We start from the raw sequence: 17,920 nt of genomic DNA, 5'->3' as shown, positions 1-17,920 counted from the left end.
AAACCAGGCAAAGTTACACCCATCATGAAGGGGAAAAGGGGATGAGAGATGACCCAGGAAACAACAGACCTGTCAGTCTAACCTCAGCCCCTGGAAAACATATGGAAAAGCTATTCCTGTGCGCTACTGAAAGGCATTTTAAAGCTGCCATAGAGCAAGCCCATATGGGTTATGAAGGGTAAGGTCCTGCCTTGGTAATTAGGTGTCCTTCTATGATAAGGTCACCTGCTGGGTGGATGAAGGGAATGCAGCAGATGTAATCCTTCCGGATTTAAATAAGGCCTTCCCTGCCATCCCTTGCAGCATCCTTCTGGACTAAATGTCCATCTGTGAGGTAAACAGGTTCTTGCTATGCCAAGTGATGAACTGCCTCAGGGTTGATGGTTGAAGGGTTGTTCAAAGAGTTGTAGTGACTGGTGCTTCATCCGAAACACCACCAGTGTTCCCCATCACTCAATCCTACAGGCCAGTTCCAGTCAACATTTTTAACAGTGATCTCATTGTAGTCATGAAAGATATCCTAAGCATGTTTGCTGCTGACACTAAACTGGGAGGTGATATTTACTCTCTAGAGGGATGTAAGGTCTTACAGAGGGTTCTAGATTCATTGGAGCACTGGGCAGTCGGCAACACAGAACACGGACAAGGGGAAATGCTGGGTGCTGTATCTAGGATGGAGCAATGCTGCATTCACTCACAGCTTGTGTGGTGAGTGGCTGGATAGCAGTCCAGCAGGAAGGGACCTGATGGCACTGGTAAAAGCAAGCCCAATGGAAGGCAGCAGTGTGCGCTAGCAGCCATGTTTTGGGGTGTAATACACAGAGCAGAGCCAGCCAGACAAAAGAAGTGCCATTCCTGCTCTATGTAGTGTTTGTGCAGCCTTCCTTTAAATATGGTGTACATTTCTGGCCTCTACAATATAAAAAGAAGGTTAGGGTACTGAATGCATGCAAGGCAGGGCAATAAAGTTCTTACAAAGTCTGGAAGGCATGCAACAAGTGGCTGAGGACACTGGAGTATATAGTTTGTAGGAGACCAAGACGTGACTTCCTTCCTACTCAAATGTTCTGTTCTGTTCTATTCTATTCTATTCTATTCTATTCTATTCTATTCTATTCTATTCTATTCTATTCTATTCTATTCCATTCCATTCCATTCCATTCCATTCCATTCCATTCCATTCCATCCCATTCCATCCCTTTCCCTTTCCCTTTCCCTTTCCCTTTCCCTTTCCCTTTCCCTTTCCCTTTCCCTTTCCCTTTCCCTTTCCCTTTCCCTTTCCCTTTCCCTCTCCCTCTCCCTCTCCCTCTCCCTCTCCCTCTCCCTCTCCCTCTCCCTCTCCCTCTCCCTCTCCCTCTCCCTTCCCCTCCCCCCCTCCCCCCCTCCCCCTCCCCTTCCCCCCCCCCTCCCCCCTCACCCCCCTCCCCTTCCCACCTCACCCCCCTCCCCCTCCCCCTCCCCCTTCCCTCCCCCTTCCCTCCCCCTTCCCTTCCCTCCCCCTTCCCTTCCCTTCCCTTCCCTTCCCTTCCCTTCCCTTCCCTTCCCTTCCCTTCCCTTCCCTTCCCTTCCCTTCCCTTCCCTTCCCTTCCCTTCCCTTCCCTTCCCTTCCCTTCCCTTCCCTTCCCTTCCCTTCCCTTCCCTTCCCTTCCCTTCCCTTCCCTTCCCTTCCCTTCCCTTCCCTTCCCTTCCCATATCCCATATGATGACAGAGATACATCATCATCAAGACACAGTTTGCAGCTATGCTGGCACACCAATTATCCTCATGGAAAAAGAAATCCTCCCCTGTAACACAGAGGCATAGGCAGGAGTTACCTGTGCACACCACACCAGCATCTTCTCCGTGTTTGCAGTTATGGGATCCCCAGGCCTGCAACCGGCACTGTGAGAGGGCAGCCTCTGTCCCTACACAACTGACATCATCCAGCCAGATGGGGTCAGAGCCTTGTCCAAAGCGAGCTGAGCCAGGGGCTGATATTGCTGCCCCACAGCCCAGCTGCCTGCACACAACATTGGCTTCTGCTTTATCCCAGCCATCATCACACACGGTTCCCCACTGTTGGTCATGAAACACCTCGACTCTCCCAGCACAATGACTCGGACCGTTCACAAGACGGATGGGAGCTGCTTCAGCAGTACCTGCACCAAATACAAGTGCAAAATGTTTGGGATCATTACATGTCTCAGAGTGCTGTGCAAGAGCCAAACAATCTTCACAGGGGTCTGGCGGCAAACGGCAGGTTTCTTCCTCAACAACAGGATACAGAAATGTGTGTGGTACCTGAGTGTTGGGAGTGCCCTGACATACCCAACCATCAGGATTCAATATCCAAATCCACAGCATTTTAGTCCCCTTGACAGCTCAAGCTGCTCCCTGCAGCATGGCTCCAGAACTGTCCTGGACACAAGGGGAGAACACAGACCTTCTCCATGACTCACATCCCTTCCCTATTATCTTGAGCCGTGCTGTCCAGGTGGAATACAGCCTTTCCATCAACATACCACTCTCCTTTCATCTCAGCCTACAACTGCATGAGGATCGCTCGTCCTCCTTGTTCTGAGGAGACCCCACATCTACCAGCACCCTGCCACGAACACACTGGCTGCATTGTACCCCACATACATTGGCATTCACTAGTAGTACCTGAGCACACCACACCAGCATCCTCTCCGTGGTTACAGTTGTGGTCTCCCCAAGGCTTGGCTCGGCACTCAGCAAGGGCAGTTTCAGATCCTGCACAGTTCACGTCATCCAACCAAATTTGTCCAGTTCCTTGTCCAAACCGAGCAGAGCCAGGTGCTGATACTGCTGCCCCACAGCCCAGCTGCCTGCACACCACTTGAGCATCTGTTAAATCCCAGCTGTCGTCACAGATGGTTCCCCATTGCTGCTCACGAAACACCTCAACTCTTCCAGAGCAGTTACTTGAACCATTCACCAGCCGGACTGGAAGAAGCTCAGCAAATCCTGTAATTGAGATATAGTGAAGACATCAGTTTTCTGTGCTTTCCTTCATATTTTGGTCCATGCTGATCATGTCTGGGCAGCGGTGGTGTGGCATGGACATTGCTCTTTTTTTTCCATAACAGACCAGTAGATCCTTGCAGCAGCTTCTGACCCATAGAATAGTGGTCTCTGGTTCTCTCTCTTTGGCTAGTCTCACCTAAAAATCAGCCATCTGTTTGTACCTCTATTTTCTCAGAAGATGACAGTTATGCCTGCAGCCTGTTAACTGTGGTAAAACAGACCAGAGCGAGTCATGTGGGCTGGTAAGCTGAGCATAGAAGGAACCAATGAAATAACATTGCTGCAGGAGCACAGGCATGCCTACATTAAGGCTGCGTAATGGACTCTTAGCTGTTGGGATCAGCAATTTCTGGATGACACAAGTTGACTGAGGGCTGACAATAGCATATGTTGAAGGTGTAAAGATCTGCTGATGCTGAGCGTGAAGAATTTGGAGCAGGGGTTCTTGCTTGGGTGAACGTTTGCAATTAATATTGAGTGTTGAGGAATATTCCTTGAACAGCAGTAAGATTCAAGGACAGAATCAGTGTGGTCTATTATACACATTTAAGTGCTCAGCAGCATCTGTCTTGGGACAGCTGTGACACAAGAAAGAATAATTTGACCAGAAGTTTGTATTTTCTTCCCAGGTGTGAAGTCAACCCACATTTTTAATTTAATCTCTTCATTTTGCTGCCAGAGAGGTGGTGGATGCCCTACCCTTGGAGGCATTTAAGGCAAGGCTGGACGTGGCTCTGGGCACCCTGGTCTAGTGGTTGGCAACCCTGCTCAACAGGGTGGTTGAAACTAGATGATATTTGGGGTCCTTTTCAAACCAAGCCACTCTATGATTCTATGATTCTTTTGAGTGTTTGAAAGATAAATTCCTCCTCTCAAACTAAGCAGCCTCTGATGGGAACTGCTCAGGACTGGCAGAGCAGTGGACTGGAAGACCTACAGCCATCCTTAACAGAAACATTTCTGTTAATGTTTCCTTAATCTCTTAAGGAAGAGAAACAGGAGAAAGAAGAATGGTGGAACTTGAGAACTTGGTCAGTTGGGGCTGTGGCTGACTTATGCAATTATGCTCATCACACTTCACATGCTCTTCTCTTTTACATTATAAGAAGAATAACCCAATTATTGGATTGTAGAGTAAGTGATATGAGAACACACCTCACAATGATCTGTGTTCCCTCTGTGTACCACTATCTGTGGTTGCAAACTGCCACCTGGAAGCACCCCATTCAAAAGACCGACATAAGGAAAGACAGGTTGTAATTATCTATGGATGTAGCCACATCATTTTGAAGCCCTCTCTGATGCTTTTTTTTGCAAGCATCTATTAGTGCCAAAGGACCTTGGCCCCAGGATGACCCAAGATAGTTTATTCTTTAATGCTTATAAGGGTACCTGCACACACCACGCCAGCATCTTCTCCATGGTCACAGTTATGGCTTCCCCAGGGACTGGCTTTGCATGTGGTGAGGGCAGCTTCAGTCCCTATGCAGCTGACATCATCAAGCCAGATTTGATCAGATCCTTGCCCAAAGTGAGCCCCATGAGGAGCTGACAAGGCCTTCCCACAGCCCAGCTGTCTGCACACAACTTCTGCATCAGCCAAATCCCAGCCATCATCACACACAGTTCCCCAGCGCTGGCCATAGAACACCTCGATTCTCCCAGAGCATTGGGTTGATCCATCCACTAATCGGAGCGGGGCTGGTATTGCAAAACCTACAGAAAGGAAGGAAAAGAAATAAAGGCTAGGGAAGAATCTCATGCAGAATCTGGCTTGTCTTTTCTCCATTTGTCAATGAACACAGTGTGTTCATTGACACTCTGTGGATTGTGACATGGAAAAATTCTGCACATGGGAGCAGCACAAGCATTTCTTCCATCATCACAGCATGAGATGTTCAGCAGCATCACTATTCAGGCTCCCAATGGCTCCACTGTGGGGTCAATTCTCTTAAATGCTTTTATTAATGATTTGGATGCAGGACTTGAATACATACTAACTTCACAGATGGTACTAAACTAAGAGGAGATGTTGACTCACAGAAATCTTGACAGAGAGGTCCTGTAAAATTAGAGAGCAACCACCAACTGCATGAAGCTTAACAAAACAAGTTTAAGATTCACATTCTGGGAAGGGGAACTCTGAAGATAAGCAAAGACTGGGGGATGAGAGTCAGGAGAGCCTCTGTATGTGGCTACGAAGTTGACAGTCTTATTAATGCCTCATTATTATTGGGCTGCGGAAAACAGACTCTTCTACCTCCAGTAATGTCCAAGTAATCATTGTATTAGTAATAACTGAGCTAATTGCAAATTTCTAATGGTAAACATCTCTTGGAATATGCTACCTCCATTTGGCCAGACAGCTGGAGAACTGGGATGCAGTGGGTGGCTCTGGGAATCATGAAGGTGGGACCTTGGTTTGATGGTTGTCTTTGAGGACTTGATACTAATGCACTTGGAGAGACGACATGGGCCATGGTTGCACCTTGTCTAATGAAACAGTTTAGGGGATACTTAAGAAGGAACTAAATCCACTGATAGAACAGTGAGATGATGAGACTGCTGAAAGCAGTGGAAGAATATTCTCTACCAAAGCATCACAGTCCATGTGCTATGTTGTGGGAGTGTATAAATAATTCCTGCAACAACACTGCTCTACCAGTGGCTTATGCAGTGGAAAATTTTTAATACCAAGAAGATGCAAGTCATTTTAGTGCAAACCACATTCTACATTTTAGTTCCCTTGAGCACAGGAGTTTTCTTTGCAAAGGGAACTGTGCTCCCTGCAGTGTTGCTTCCCTACAGCATCTCCAGCATATCTCCAGATCCCACAAAACTCACGTGTGTCATGCAGGATGAGAGTTACCTGAGCATACAACACCAGCATCTTCTCCATGCCCACAGTCATGTTTTCCCCAAGGTTTTGCAGTGCATTCAGACAGGGCAGCTTCAGTTCCTTTACACATAACATCATCAAGCCAAATGGGGTCAGATCCTCTGCCAAAATAAGCTGAGGAAGCAGCAGATAGGGCTGTCCCACAGCCCAGCTGACGGCACACAACTTCAGCATCAATTAGATCCCAGTTGTCGTCACAGACCGTTCCCCATTTGTGGGCATAAAACACCTCCACTCTCCCAGAGCAGTGATTTGTACCATTCACTAATCGCAGCTGAACAGCTTCACTATTTCCTGCATTAAAAAGTAACAAACAACAAGAAAAAAATCAATCAACCACCACCACCAAAAAGCAGGATCAGGGTTTGCACAAGGAAAGACCATGTAGGGAATGAAGGGAAGAAAAATTCTCCACTATTATTGTCCAGAACTAGAAAACAAGATGAGGAAGACATTCTGATTTTTTTCTCTGTGGCTTCAGACTTCCCAGTCAGAGAGATTAACAGATTGGATTTGAAATTCTTTACAAAGCAGGAGCAAAATCCACACTGTAATGTTACACCAAGGGTGGCTGCTGCCAGCAGATCAAGACACCCATATGTCTTACATACTTCTTGGTTTCTCCTTGAGAGATGGGTGCTGATATTTTACGATGTTTGCTCCGAAAATAATGCCTCCCGTTTATGTTGACCTACAACATCCTTTTGTGGTTGGACACGACAACCTTGAAGTTCCTTTCCAACCTGAGCAATTCTATGATTCTATGATCAGAGGCCAATGTTGGTAGTATGCAAGTAGAAGTTGAATCTTCCCACCGATATTGCATTATATTTTGTTGCTTTATGAGTGCAGAGGATCAGTCTGACAAAATGACATCAGTCATGGAAGTGAGTATGAAGCAAAGAGGAGCATTTGAATTCTTCCATGCGGAAAAAATGGCACCCATTGACATTCATCGTTGCCGAAGATTTAAGAAGACCAAATAGTGAGTGTGAGCACAGTGAGGTGGTGAGTGGTGTGTTTCAGCCATGATGCCATTTTAGCAGCTGTGAAACAGCTCTCTAGTACTCTCTAGTTAGTTGATGGTGTCTCATTTGTTTTGATTCAATTGTCCACTCTGGTCATTGGCAGCACTGGCAATTCCACAGGTATATCTAAGTCTCAATATGGAGTTGAATCCCATTTTAGACCAATCAGGAAATGTGAATTTGGAAACCTGGTTCATTGTTCACTGAATGGAGCAGTCTTTGGAACAGTGTCATGAAAGAGGGCAATGGGCAGCCCGTCCACCTCCAAATCACCTGTCAACTTCCTGCAACCTGTGTGCCACTTAATTATGTTTCATTTCCCAATTAACCACAATGTTAGCCATCAAATCTTCCCCATCCAGTTTCTGTTGCTTAGCATTCATCAACACCATGTTGTCACATCCAGGTCAGACGTGTCACAAAGACAAATGGCCCACAGCTGAATTTCTCATCTCAGTGCCATTTTGGATAATAAATGTTTTCACTGGTAGCACTGACTCAAAATACAAATGGAAAGAGGACACAAATGCTCAACTCCCATGACTTACTTTAGCCATAAAATACACGGAAAACTTGTGCATCCAGGTGAAATTCATTTCAGCTTCCTTCCTCATTTACTCTATAGTTAAGGAATAAGAAGCAGAGCAGAGCACAGCAGGAACAGAACAGCAGCATCACCATCAATCAGTTTAACTGCCAAAAGAACTGAGATGGGTAACACTGTCTTTGGCTTGGGTTAGTTCTAAAACAGACATCTATGTATGATCTGAATCCTAAGAGTGGCACTGAAAAATAAAATTTTGCAAACATGCTTAAAAGCCTCTTTCTACATAGCACTCTGCAGAGAATGGTGGAAACATGAGTTACCTGAGCACACAACACTTGCATCTTCTCCATGATTGCAGTTATGCTCCCCCCAAGGTCTGGTCCTGCATGCAGAAAGGTCAACTTCTGTACCATTGCATTCCATGTCATCCAGCCAGATAGGACCAGTTCCTTCACCAAAATGAGCCGAGCCAGGAGCAGACAGTGGTTTCCCACAGTCCAGCTGCCTGCATACGACCATGGCATCAGATAGGTCCCACCTATCATCACACACTGTTCCCCACTGCTGTTTCCAAAGCACCTCAAGCCGCCCCGCACAGCGGTTGGGGCCATCTACGAGTCTGATGGGAGCTGAGTTGGCAACACCTGGATCAGAAAAAAAGTCAAGGTAGAAAATGAACACAAAACAGCTTTTGGTTGATAGTGGAGAATGAAACAGCTTGTTCTTGTAGGAATAATGCCATTTTAGATGTGGCTGGGGAAGAATTGCTGACATACTAACCGTTGGTGCTTCATGCAGGAGCATGGAAAGAAGTGTTTGCTGGCTAATTTGTGGTGCAGCTGTCTTACAAAGATTTTTCTAGGAAGTCTAATTAATCTCTGCTCATTTACAAGAAGTTGCAAGCTCTTCTTGTCACCTAGGAACGTCCTGATCATGGGGTCCCTAGTAACTTGTCCTTCTCAGACAATTTTTCAGCTATGGAAGAGTCCCAACACACCGTCTGATGTGACAGCTCCACACCACAGAAACCATAGGCTGTATTATTTGCCATGAGAGAAAAATCTCTGGATATGGTCCCTAAGGGGATGGAGGTCACAGTGTGTCCCAGAGCTGTAATCTGAGCTACTTTGGCATCATCCCTGTGCAGCAGGGAGCTCCGTGCATAAGACCATGAATGCTCCTTTTGAGTTACATCAGTCCTTGCATTGTGCAAGTTATGGAAGGAAGTTTTAGTTCACTTACTAGAGTACAAGTTAGGATTTCAACATCAAATGAAAAATATTTATGATTTCTGTCAAAAACACTTGCCAGAACTGCCCTGAACAGTCTTCATGAGTGTAACAAAACTCCAGACTACTATGGGGACACAAGCCTGGCAGAGGGTGCCAAAGTTCTCCCTTATTCAGAAAGACATTTTTTGGTGCTTAAATTGTGTCTGCGTCTTTGGTATTTGATGCTGCTTCACATAGCATTATATACTTACACCATAGGGTTTATGACAAGGACTGCTATATAAAAGCTTGCCAGGTTCACTCTTCTACGCTACTGGGAAGCACAGATAGTTTCCTTACAAGCTTTAAATTGCCAAATTATTTTCCTTGTTCATTTACAATTCTCACCCTACCCTTTCTTCATCCTAGTCTGTGAAGCAGCCTTAACTTGTGTCAGTTTGCCAAAAAAAAAGAAAAAAAAAACAACAAAAGCCAAAAGCCAACAATGCCACTGTCTCCAGATAATCCTTATCCAATTATTTTACTACTTTTTGTTTAAAGATTTGACTGTGCAGGTTTACGGGATATAAATGCAGCTACACTAAGCACTGGCACTGACAGAGAGGCATGCTATGCTTATTTGTTCTTAGGTCCTGGCTCAAATCCAGTCTATGAGTGCAGAAGAGAGGCAGAGAAAACAGGATTACATTCTGGATTATAGAAATCTACTAAAGGAAGCTCTGTCCTTATGCTTGCTATGTCCCTATGCTTGATTTATTCTCAGGATTCGTATCTGAATATTTGCATTCATAATGCCTCTAAATCTCCAGGTGATCTTTGGAAGCCAAATGATGATGTCTAATGCTGTATTTTCTTGCCTCAGAAAGGTCATGCACCAGAAATTTAATTTATCATAGAATGTCTTGGCTGGGAAAGGACATTAAGGACCATCTCATCCCAACCCTCTGCCATTGGACAAGGACACCTCCCACAAGACCACACTGCTCAAAACCTCCTCCAGCCTGGCCTTGAACACCTCCATGAATGGAGGACTCTCAAATTCTCTAAGTAGCCTGTTCCAGTGCCTCATGCCCCTTACAGTGAAGAGTTTCTTCCATTTATCAAACATAAATCTACTGTCTTTTAATTTAAAATGACTACCTTTTGTCCTACCACTACATGCCCTTGTGAAAAGTCTCCATCTTATAAGTCTCCTCTAAGTATTGAAAAGTGACAACAAATTCTCCCCAGATCCTTGTCTTCTCCACACTAAAAAACACCAATGAGGATATGAGAGGGGTCAATTCATCATGAGCACCATTTATCAGACCATATCTGAAACTCCATTCTCCGGGAGCAAAGGAGGAAACTTACCACAAATCCATACCAGGAGGAAAAGCACCGTTTCTATTCTGGTTCCAGCAAAGGCAGACAGACTGCTGATATAGGCATGCCTAGAGGGGAAAAGATTTCCTGGTGGTCCCATAGCAACAGCAGAGAACTTGTACAATCTGACCCCTGCAAGCCTGGATGAGCAAGGTAGAGCAGAAATGTCGTCCTTGGAGGAGAGATAAAGAGCTTAGAATTGGTGACTGGCTGGGTGGGCAGGAGAAAGTACTGCAGGGACAGAGACAGAGGTAAATGACAAATATTCCTTGCTCTGACTCCTCCCCTTAACTGGTCTCTCCCTTTTCACCTCTCAGAACACTAGCCACCTCTGCTTCCTTACATCTCCTCATACTGCTCCTCTCCTCCCATGCTCTTCTGTTCATCAAAGAGTCAAGGAAAAATAAACCATGCTAGAATGACCCTGATCATTTGTCTTCTGTCGGTGTTTTCGCAAAAATAAAGTTGTTTTTCACCTCTCTGAAACCATCACTCTACTTGCAGGACTTAACTTGTGACCAGGCAGTGCCCAGGGAAGACTTAAAATCATAGGATGGCTTGTGTTGAAAGGGACCTTAAAGCCCACTCAATTCCAACCCCCCACTGTTGACTGGTGCCATCCCTTATATCAGGCTGTGGAGGGCCCCATCCAACCTGGTCTTGAATGCCTCCAGGGATGGGGCATTCTCCTGTGTCTCACTATTCTTTGTGTAAAAAAATGTCCTCCTGATATTTAATCCGAATCTCAGTTCTTTTAGTTCAAAACCATTCTCCCTTATCACTGTCAGACCATATAAAAAAATCTCCCTTTTGTTTATAAACTCCCTCTAAGAACTCCTTAGAGAAAAAATGAATGGCACTTATGACTGCCTCTTTGCTCAGTTCTCAAATGCTGTCTGGGAGTCTAAGAATGGGGAGTATAAGGAATACAAGAAAACACTTTTTTTTTTTTTCTTTTTTTTTTCTTTTTTTTTTAATTGTGAGAGAGGTCAAACACAAGAACAGGCTGTTCACAGATACTGTAGAGTATCCATCCTCAAAGATAACCAAAATCTGACTTAACATGTCTTTGACACATCTGGTCTACGGGATTCTGCTTGAACAGGACAAAGAAGCTTTTGGATCTTTATTGCTGACTTTCAAGTGATTCTATGACGTTATTTCATCATCCTTTGCTTCCTCTTCTTCAGAAGAAATAAACCCATGTCTTTCAGTCTAATCTTATTGATTATGTACTCCTTGCCCCACTCTGTTCCAAGCCCTCCTTTAAGTAGCCAGTTCATCTCTTCAGTATTCTTTATTGCTTGTGGTTTAGTAAGGTCCACCTCTTGACAGTTTTATGTGCATATGTATTTCCTCTTCCAGTTAGTAATTCTCCAAACTCCCGTATGCAGATAGGGGAAAAATGAAAAAGACCAATTAACCAATTGGTTAATAAAGACCAATTAATTTAACCTCCCAAATACCTGCATGATGCAAAGGTTTTCTGTATTCAGTTTTGGTCTGTTTCATGGTTTGTCTCAAAGGTAAGACCTAGAACTCAATGCAAAGGGACCATAGCAAAGAAGTCATGAACCCAGATGGAAGATCCCACAAGATATCAAAATAACAATGGACAAGCTTTTCTGCTCTAGGTGAAATATCAGCAATACCTTGCCTGACTCTGAAGAGAGCCACTAAGTCCTCATGCCCAAATTTATGTCAGAGATGCCAATTCAACTCCCTACTCTACACTATTATTTCACATTTTCGATCAAGATGTCTTTTTCAAGCAGCTATTGTTCTTTCAGCTTGTGTTCTGGGCCTTCTGTTTACTATTTACTTCAATTGGCTTTGTAGTTCCTTTGTTTACCCTTCAGTCCTATTCATTTTGACCTTTAATATAACCCTATATATCTTCTCTGTCCTCACTGAAACCAGTTGGCCATTGGCCAAGCAGTGGGGCAGTTCTGCATGCCCTTGCTTCTGTATCTCCCTCTGCCTTTGGAAATACCCTGATTGGTTTATTTGGAGGAGTGGAGTTTGTTGCACCCTTTCCTAAGCTCGTCTCAGGATGTATGACATAATCTGTTGCAACAAAGTGCTGCAGCACTGAGCTACATTTGTATGATTAACAGATTGGGAAGGAAAGGAGCATCATGCTAGGCGTAGTATGAGACACATATGGCTTGAGTGCAAGTATTTAATCAAGATATGCAAACATTTGAAGTGTGTGATATGAGCAAAGATACCTGACTGTAGTGCATTAGAACAGAGCATGGCTTGAGATCTCAGTGTGGATGAGCAAATTCAACCAGTATGGAAAGCAGTGCTCACTGCTCATAGAACAACTATTCCTTGGTGAGTATACCATGTAGAATCATTTGAGTGGGAAGGTACCTTTTAAGGTCATCTAGTGCAACTCACCTGCAATGAACAGGGACATCTACAGCTGAATCAGGCTGCTCAGGGCCCCATCCAGCCTGACCTTGAACGTCTCCAGGGATGGAGCAGGTAATGGTAGTATCTGGCCAAACCTGGAGCCTTGCCAAGGTGTCTCAGCTTGGATGTCCTAGGAAATAAGGCTGTGATTTTTGAACAAGCTGTATTTTGGCACAAGTAAAGAGCTAGGTTTTGCTATGGGCTCTGCAGAGGCTTGGGGAAACACAAATCCCAGAACCATCCCTAAGCCAAGATCTGCAAAGGTCTTTCCATTCCTTTGATTCCCCCAAAGTATTTCTGTGGAGTTGTTAAAATGTCTATAAAAATCTATATGTGAAGGTTTTGGCCAGGTTAGATGGGGGCTTTGAGTAACCTGCTGTAGAAGTTGTTCCTATCCATGGAAGGGTAATTCAAGCCATGCAGTGTTCAGTTATTTTTAGGAAAACAGAGGCCACGTCACACCCACAGACAGTTCCTGTCCTGTAACACAGCATTTTTCTTTGTGCAAAGACTAGACTGAACTTCTAAATCGCTATGGTATAACATACAACTGATCTTGCTTCACTAAAACCCATCATCTGGTTTAGTCTGCATTAAGCTGGAACAGCAGAGGTGCCAATGTCTCATCTGCAAATGTCTTCCTAAACTTTTCTATTCACCCTTGCCTCAGGATCTGGCAGTGCATATCATGTATGAAGAAATTCACTGTATTTGAAGAGTTCCCTTTCTTGGTTGAGAAATGAAGTGAGTATTCTACTGGCACATAGTCATACCAGCTCATATTTATATTTGGTAAGGTAGAGTCACACTGGTTTTTGTGTAACTTCATGATTGAAGGAGTCTTTTCCAACCATGTCTCTCTTTTTTGTACTTTTCATCATACTCAAAGGAGAGAACATCCTTTTCTTATAAAAAAATAGACACTTGACCTTATGGTGATATTACACCCATTTTTTATTGCCTGAGATATTCCATATGAAGCCTTTTCTTTCATGGATCTGTACATGTGACTTTTCCCCCATACATGGCTACTTCTTGCACTGCTCAGTGATATAAGCATTCAGAAACTTGTCCTCCTTCTCATTTTAGCTGCAACTCTTAGCTCCATGGGGATCCTCAGCTTTTTCTCAACATTTTTATCTTGAACAACAGCCAGTCCAAACCTTATCCCTACTCAAAACCCTACAGGCAACTCAGGGAACCCTAAACTTTAGGTCTGCATTCTTCAGCACTGCTGCTGAAATAGAAATCACTCATCTTGTGGTTTGCTACAGCATGATTTCAGAGAAGAAAACTGTACTGGAGATATAGGATGTACACACTATACAAATGTTATTGCAGGGTAAACATAGTTCCTATGGATATGTTGCATATCAGCTTGTCTTTGTAGATGTTTCCAATCTCATTGCTGAGGTTCTTGCAGAGTCCTCTGGCACTCATGTAAGCCAGCGAGTGAGTATGATAAAGCCTGACCCTAAAGCTGTGCATTAAATCAGCAAAAGCCACAAAGAGGCTGAATTAATACAAACAAAATGCATTTCAGGGAAAGGTCAGGGTGGCCTCATCATGAGACAGGCAGCATAAGCCAAGCCCCAGCAGCCACCTCTTCTGGAATTCCCAGCGATATTTGTTTCTTAGCACCTCAGAAACTCTGTTACTGAGATCTTGTGAGTTTAAGCAGTTTCATTCTGGCAGATCCCACCTCTTTATTTCTTGTACTTTTATCTGTGGAATGTCGCTCATGTTTTTCCTAAATTGATTCTTTCCTAAATTCATCCTTTTCTTCATTCTCCTCTTCCATGGAGGGCAAGTGCATGCAGATGATTTCATGCACAGGATCTGACATCAAGGATGTGTCTGCGTGTGTATACACATACGTACTGTGTATATATTAATACATAGAGACTTATATAAACACACATACAGAGCACATAACCAGGGCTGCAAAACTTGAACTATTTCTGTGTGCACATTAAAAAAAAAAAGAGGGAAGTGCAGTGTGTGTGTCTTTCCATCACAGTGAAGAACGGATTTTCCTTTGCTATGATCATGTTCATTTTGTGCTACCTTAGAAGAAAAACCTCTGTGCGGCTCCTCTAGAACGATCTGGAAAGCTTGAAAGCTTGGAGGGAAAATGTGGAGTCTGGATGAGTCCAACTCAACTTCAGCAGGTAAAAATGGATGAAGAAATAAATAATCCAAACTTTTTGCGGAATCATATTACCTTCTGGTGTCCTTACAGATACCAGCAGTAGTGTAGATACTGATGTCTTATTCTTCCCTTGTTTCATCCAGTGCCAGATGCTCTGTTCTCCCTTGGGGGCAGAGGATTTACTCATGAAGTTCAACTCAGGCAGGCATCCTGTCCCATCTTGTTGGTGTTTTCTCCATTTTGCACATGAAAGCCACTGAATCGACCAACAATTTAATGTTTTGTAGATTGTTTTATTTGATTTATCCAGCTGTGATGTCTGTATACCGTACCCTTGTAGGTCCAGAAGGTACAGACTAGTAAACAGTTGCAGCTTCTGCAGTAATGCACCCATGCAGGCTACAAGATTTGCAATATGAGAAATAGCTATAACTATTTGTTAGAAGTATGGCAATGATTTTCTAGTGCTCATGCGACTTTCACCTGGTGGAATTCAAATAGCTAAGCTGTAAACAAATGGGAAAAGCATAAGAAAACCAATTAACACTGTATTTTCTTTGAGGTTGAGGGATGACTGTGTAGTTTTAAATGTGAGACCCTGAGAGATATGAAAAGCTGACATAACCCCAGAGAAAAAAAAGACAGACTCTAGGAATTCTTTGTATATCACTTCTAAGTTTTATTTTTTCTTGTAGCAATTGGATAACCATGGCTGTAACTGTTTATATTATTGTGATTATGTCAAAATTTGTATTCTCAGTGAACCACTAAAATCTGTACCAAACCACCAGTGAATTCCTGGCTCCATGTAGAAGGTGTGATTCCCCTTGTTTGCCTTTGATGAAGAAGGCAATTACATTTAATAAGAGCTCACAGAAATCTTGCAAAGGTTGTGTTCATAGCTGTTTATATAGTAAAGTAACTGAAATCACCAATTTTTTTTTTTAAGCCCAAGAATGGTGCAGAGTGTAATATAGGATCAAATCATCCTGAAATAATTGTAGTTTCTTTAACAACTTTCAAGGAATATGTTTGAAAGCGAGTTATGGAGTTCATGACATACATCACCAAGTCCTCACCTTGCCTGTTGTGCCTTGTTGTGAACACACACTAGGACATGTTCAGCCTCCCCATCAACAATTCACATCTCAACACTTTTCACTTGTTTGCTTTCACTTCTCTTTTCTGCAGCTCTGGCAGTATGAGGCACTAATGGATCGCATGAAGAAGTTAAAGTTCTACACTACAGTTGCAAAAAATTACTTCATAAATAAATTTAAAATACTTTGCACAGAGAAAGATGTGTGATTAGTAGAATATGATGCTTGAACCTTCGTGTTAAAACATCATGTTCTAATTCATGCACATCTGTGTTTGACATCAGTCATTGTAGAGACTATATCCCTTAGACAATGTGCCTGAGTGAAGTATGAACTCTACAAACATAAGTTTGGGAAGGTGATGAAAGGCACAGGACATAGTCACACGTTTGTTAACAACTACATTTTGGTGAGACCATCTGGTTGGTGTCTGAGACAAGGCATCAACGCTACGTTGCCAAGAGTTAACAAAGAACCAGTTCTTAGGTCTTGTGTAAATTCTGCATCAATTATTACAACTTTATTCTGTTTCTTTTTAGGGCTATGCAGTTCATTTGTCTTTTTCAGTTGTAAACATTTGTTGAGTGGCTTTTTCAGTCAGGTTTTGATGACTGACATCTTTCTTCTAAGTTTGGGTGCCATCTTATTCAACAGCTTCTCTTTTGTAATAGATAATAAAGAGATAATATATGTAGGCAAATAGTATCATCTAAATATTTGATTTTCTCTTCCACTTGAGGAAGTTACCTGTTTAACAAATAGCTCATTTAAAAGAAAAACAGAAGAAAAAAAAAAACCAACAAAACACTTGTAGAAGTCACTTCTATTGTTTCATGTAATTCTTATTTCAAACATATGATCTGTGATTTTTCCACAGTTAGCTTAAAGTCCTAAAGTACTAATATATCTTAGTGTGTTCCTCTGTTTGAAACACTTTCACACTACTTCTGCTATTGAATTTGTTTTGTATTCACCCCACCTACATTCCCTTTAAAGAAATGCACATTTACCCAAAAGCCCATCGGTGCTTTCTTTTCAAGCAGCAGGCTCTCTTACTGAGGTTTGACTGAGGTATCTCTCTGCTACCTTAGGCTCTTGAGAATAGAACAGGATCAGATAGGGTCATCTCAGGTACTCAAAGAAATAAGTGTTTTCTTTGTCACATCGCATTCTTATCTCTAAATAAGAAAGAGATGGATTTGAAGGGTGGACTATTCAGTGGATAAGGAATAAATTGGATGGTTGCAGCCAAATCGTTGTGGTCAACAACTCTAGGTTCATGTGGGGGTTCACCCTGGGACCAGTGCTTTTCATAGTCTTTATCAGTGACCTATACAGTGGGATGTAAGGCTCCCTCAACAAGTTCGCCAATGACACCAATTTAAATGAGGCAGCTGATACATTAAAAGGAAGGGACAGCATCCAGAGGGACCAGAACAAGCTTGAAAAGTGGGCACAAAATAAAATAATAAGGTTAACAGGACCAAGTGCAGGATGTTTTTACAGTGGGAGTGGTGAGGCACAGGAACAAGTTGCCTAGAGATGTTGTTGATGCTCCATCCCTGGAGACTTTCAAGGCCTGTACCAAGCCCCGGGCAACCTGATTTAGCTGTGCATGTCCCTATTCACTGCAGGGGAGTCAGACTAGATGACTTTTAAAGATCTCTTCCAACTCTAAAGATTCTATGATTTTATGTTGCACTTGGATAGGGGAAATCCCAGACATGAGTAAAGACTGGTACAAAAACTCATAGAGAGCAGTGCTGCAGAGAAGGACTTCCGGGTTCTGATGGGCAAACAGAGGGACATAAGCCAGCAGTGTGCACTTGCATCCTGGAAAGCCAACAGCCAGCAATATCCTGTTGTATCCATAAGAAATTCATTGGTTAACTCTATTCCTTGGAGTTAATTTTCCTCAACATTTTAGAAACCTTTTTTATCTGAAGTTTCTACTTTATACTTCCTTTTACCTTCCATAGAGGTATTGACTGTTTGACTACAAAAAGTGTAAATTCCCTGCCACACCTATTATTTTAATTCCCACCTTCCTTTTGCTGCATTGCAAAGGTTGATAGGTAACCTTTGGAAATAAAAACTTCCTTTTTATGATCAAGAAAACTGATCAGTCCAAAGTCCAAAGGTGTCAGA

General features: G+C 43.1%; 1 protein-coding gene across 1 annotated transcript in view; it reads right to left on the bottom strand.

Moving 5' to 3' along the window:
* LOC125685580 (deleted in malignant brain tumors 1 protein-like) overlaps positions 1 to 10,199 on the bottom strand; it is a 39,702-nt gene extending 29,503 nt beyond the window's left edge. Inside the window, exons 1-6 of the mRNA XM_048928721.1 lie at positions 10,088 to 10,199; positions 7,823 to 8,146; positions 5,898 to 6,221; positions 4,421 to 4,744; positions 2,645 to 2,968; positions 1,816 to 2,139 (exon numbers count right to left, since the gene is read on the bottom strand). Of these exons, the coding sequence (XP_048784678.1) occupies positions 1,816 to 2,139; positions 2,645 to 2,968; positions 4,421 to 4,744; positions 5,898 to 6,221; positions 7,823 to 8,146; positions 10,088 to 10,199 (1,732 nt within the window). The remainder of the gene's footprint in view (positions 1 to 1,815; positions 2,140 to 2,644; positions 2,969 to 4,420; positions 4,745 to 5,897; positions 6,222 to 7,822; positions 8,147 to 10,087) is intronic.
* Positions 10,200 to 17,920: the final 7,721 nt, after the last annotated feature.

The sequence above is a fragment of the Lagopus muta genome, chromosome 28, assembly GCF_023343835.1.
Source record: "Lagopus muta isolate bLagMut1 chromosome 28, bLagMut1 primary, whole genome shotgun sequence".
NCBI lineage: Eukaryota > Metazoa > Chordata > Aves > Galliformes > Phasianidae > Lagopus > Lagopus muta.
This window is presented reverse-complemented; position numbering and strand designations above follow the sequence as displayed.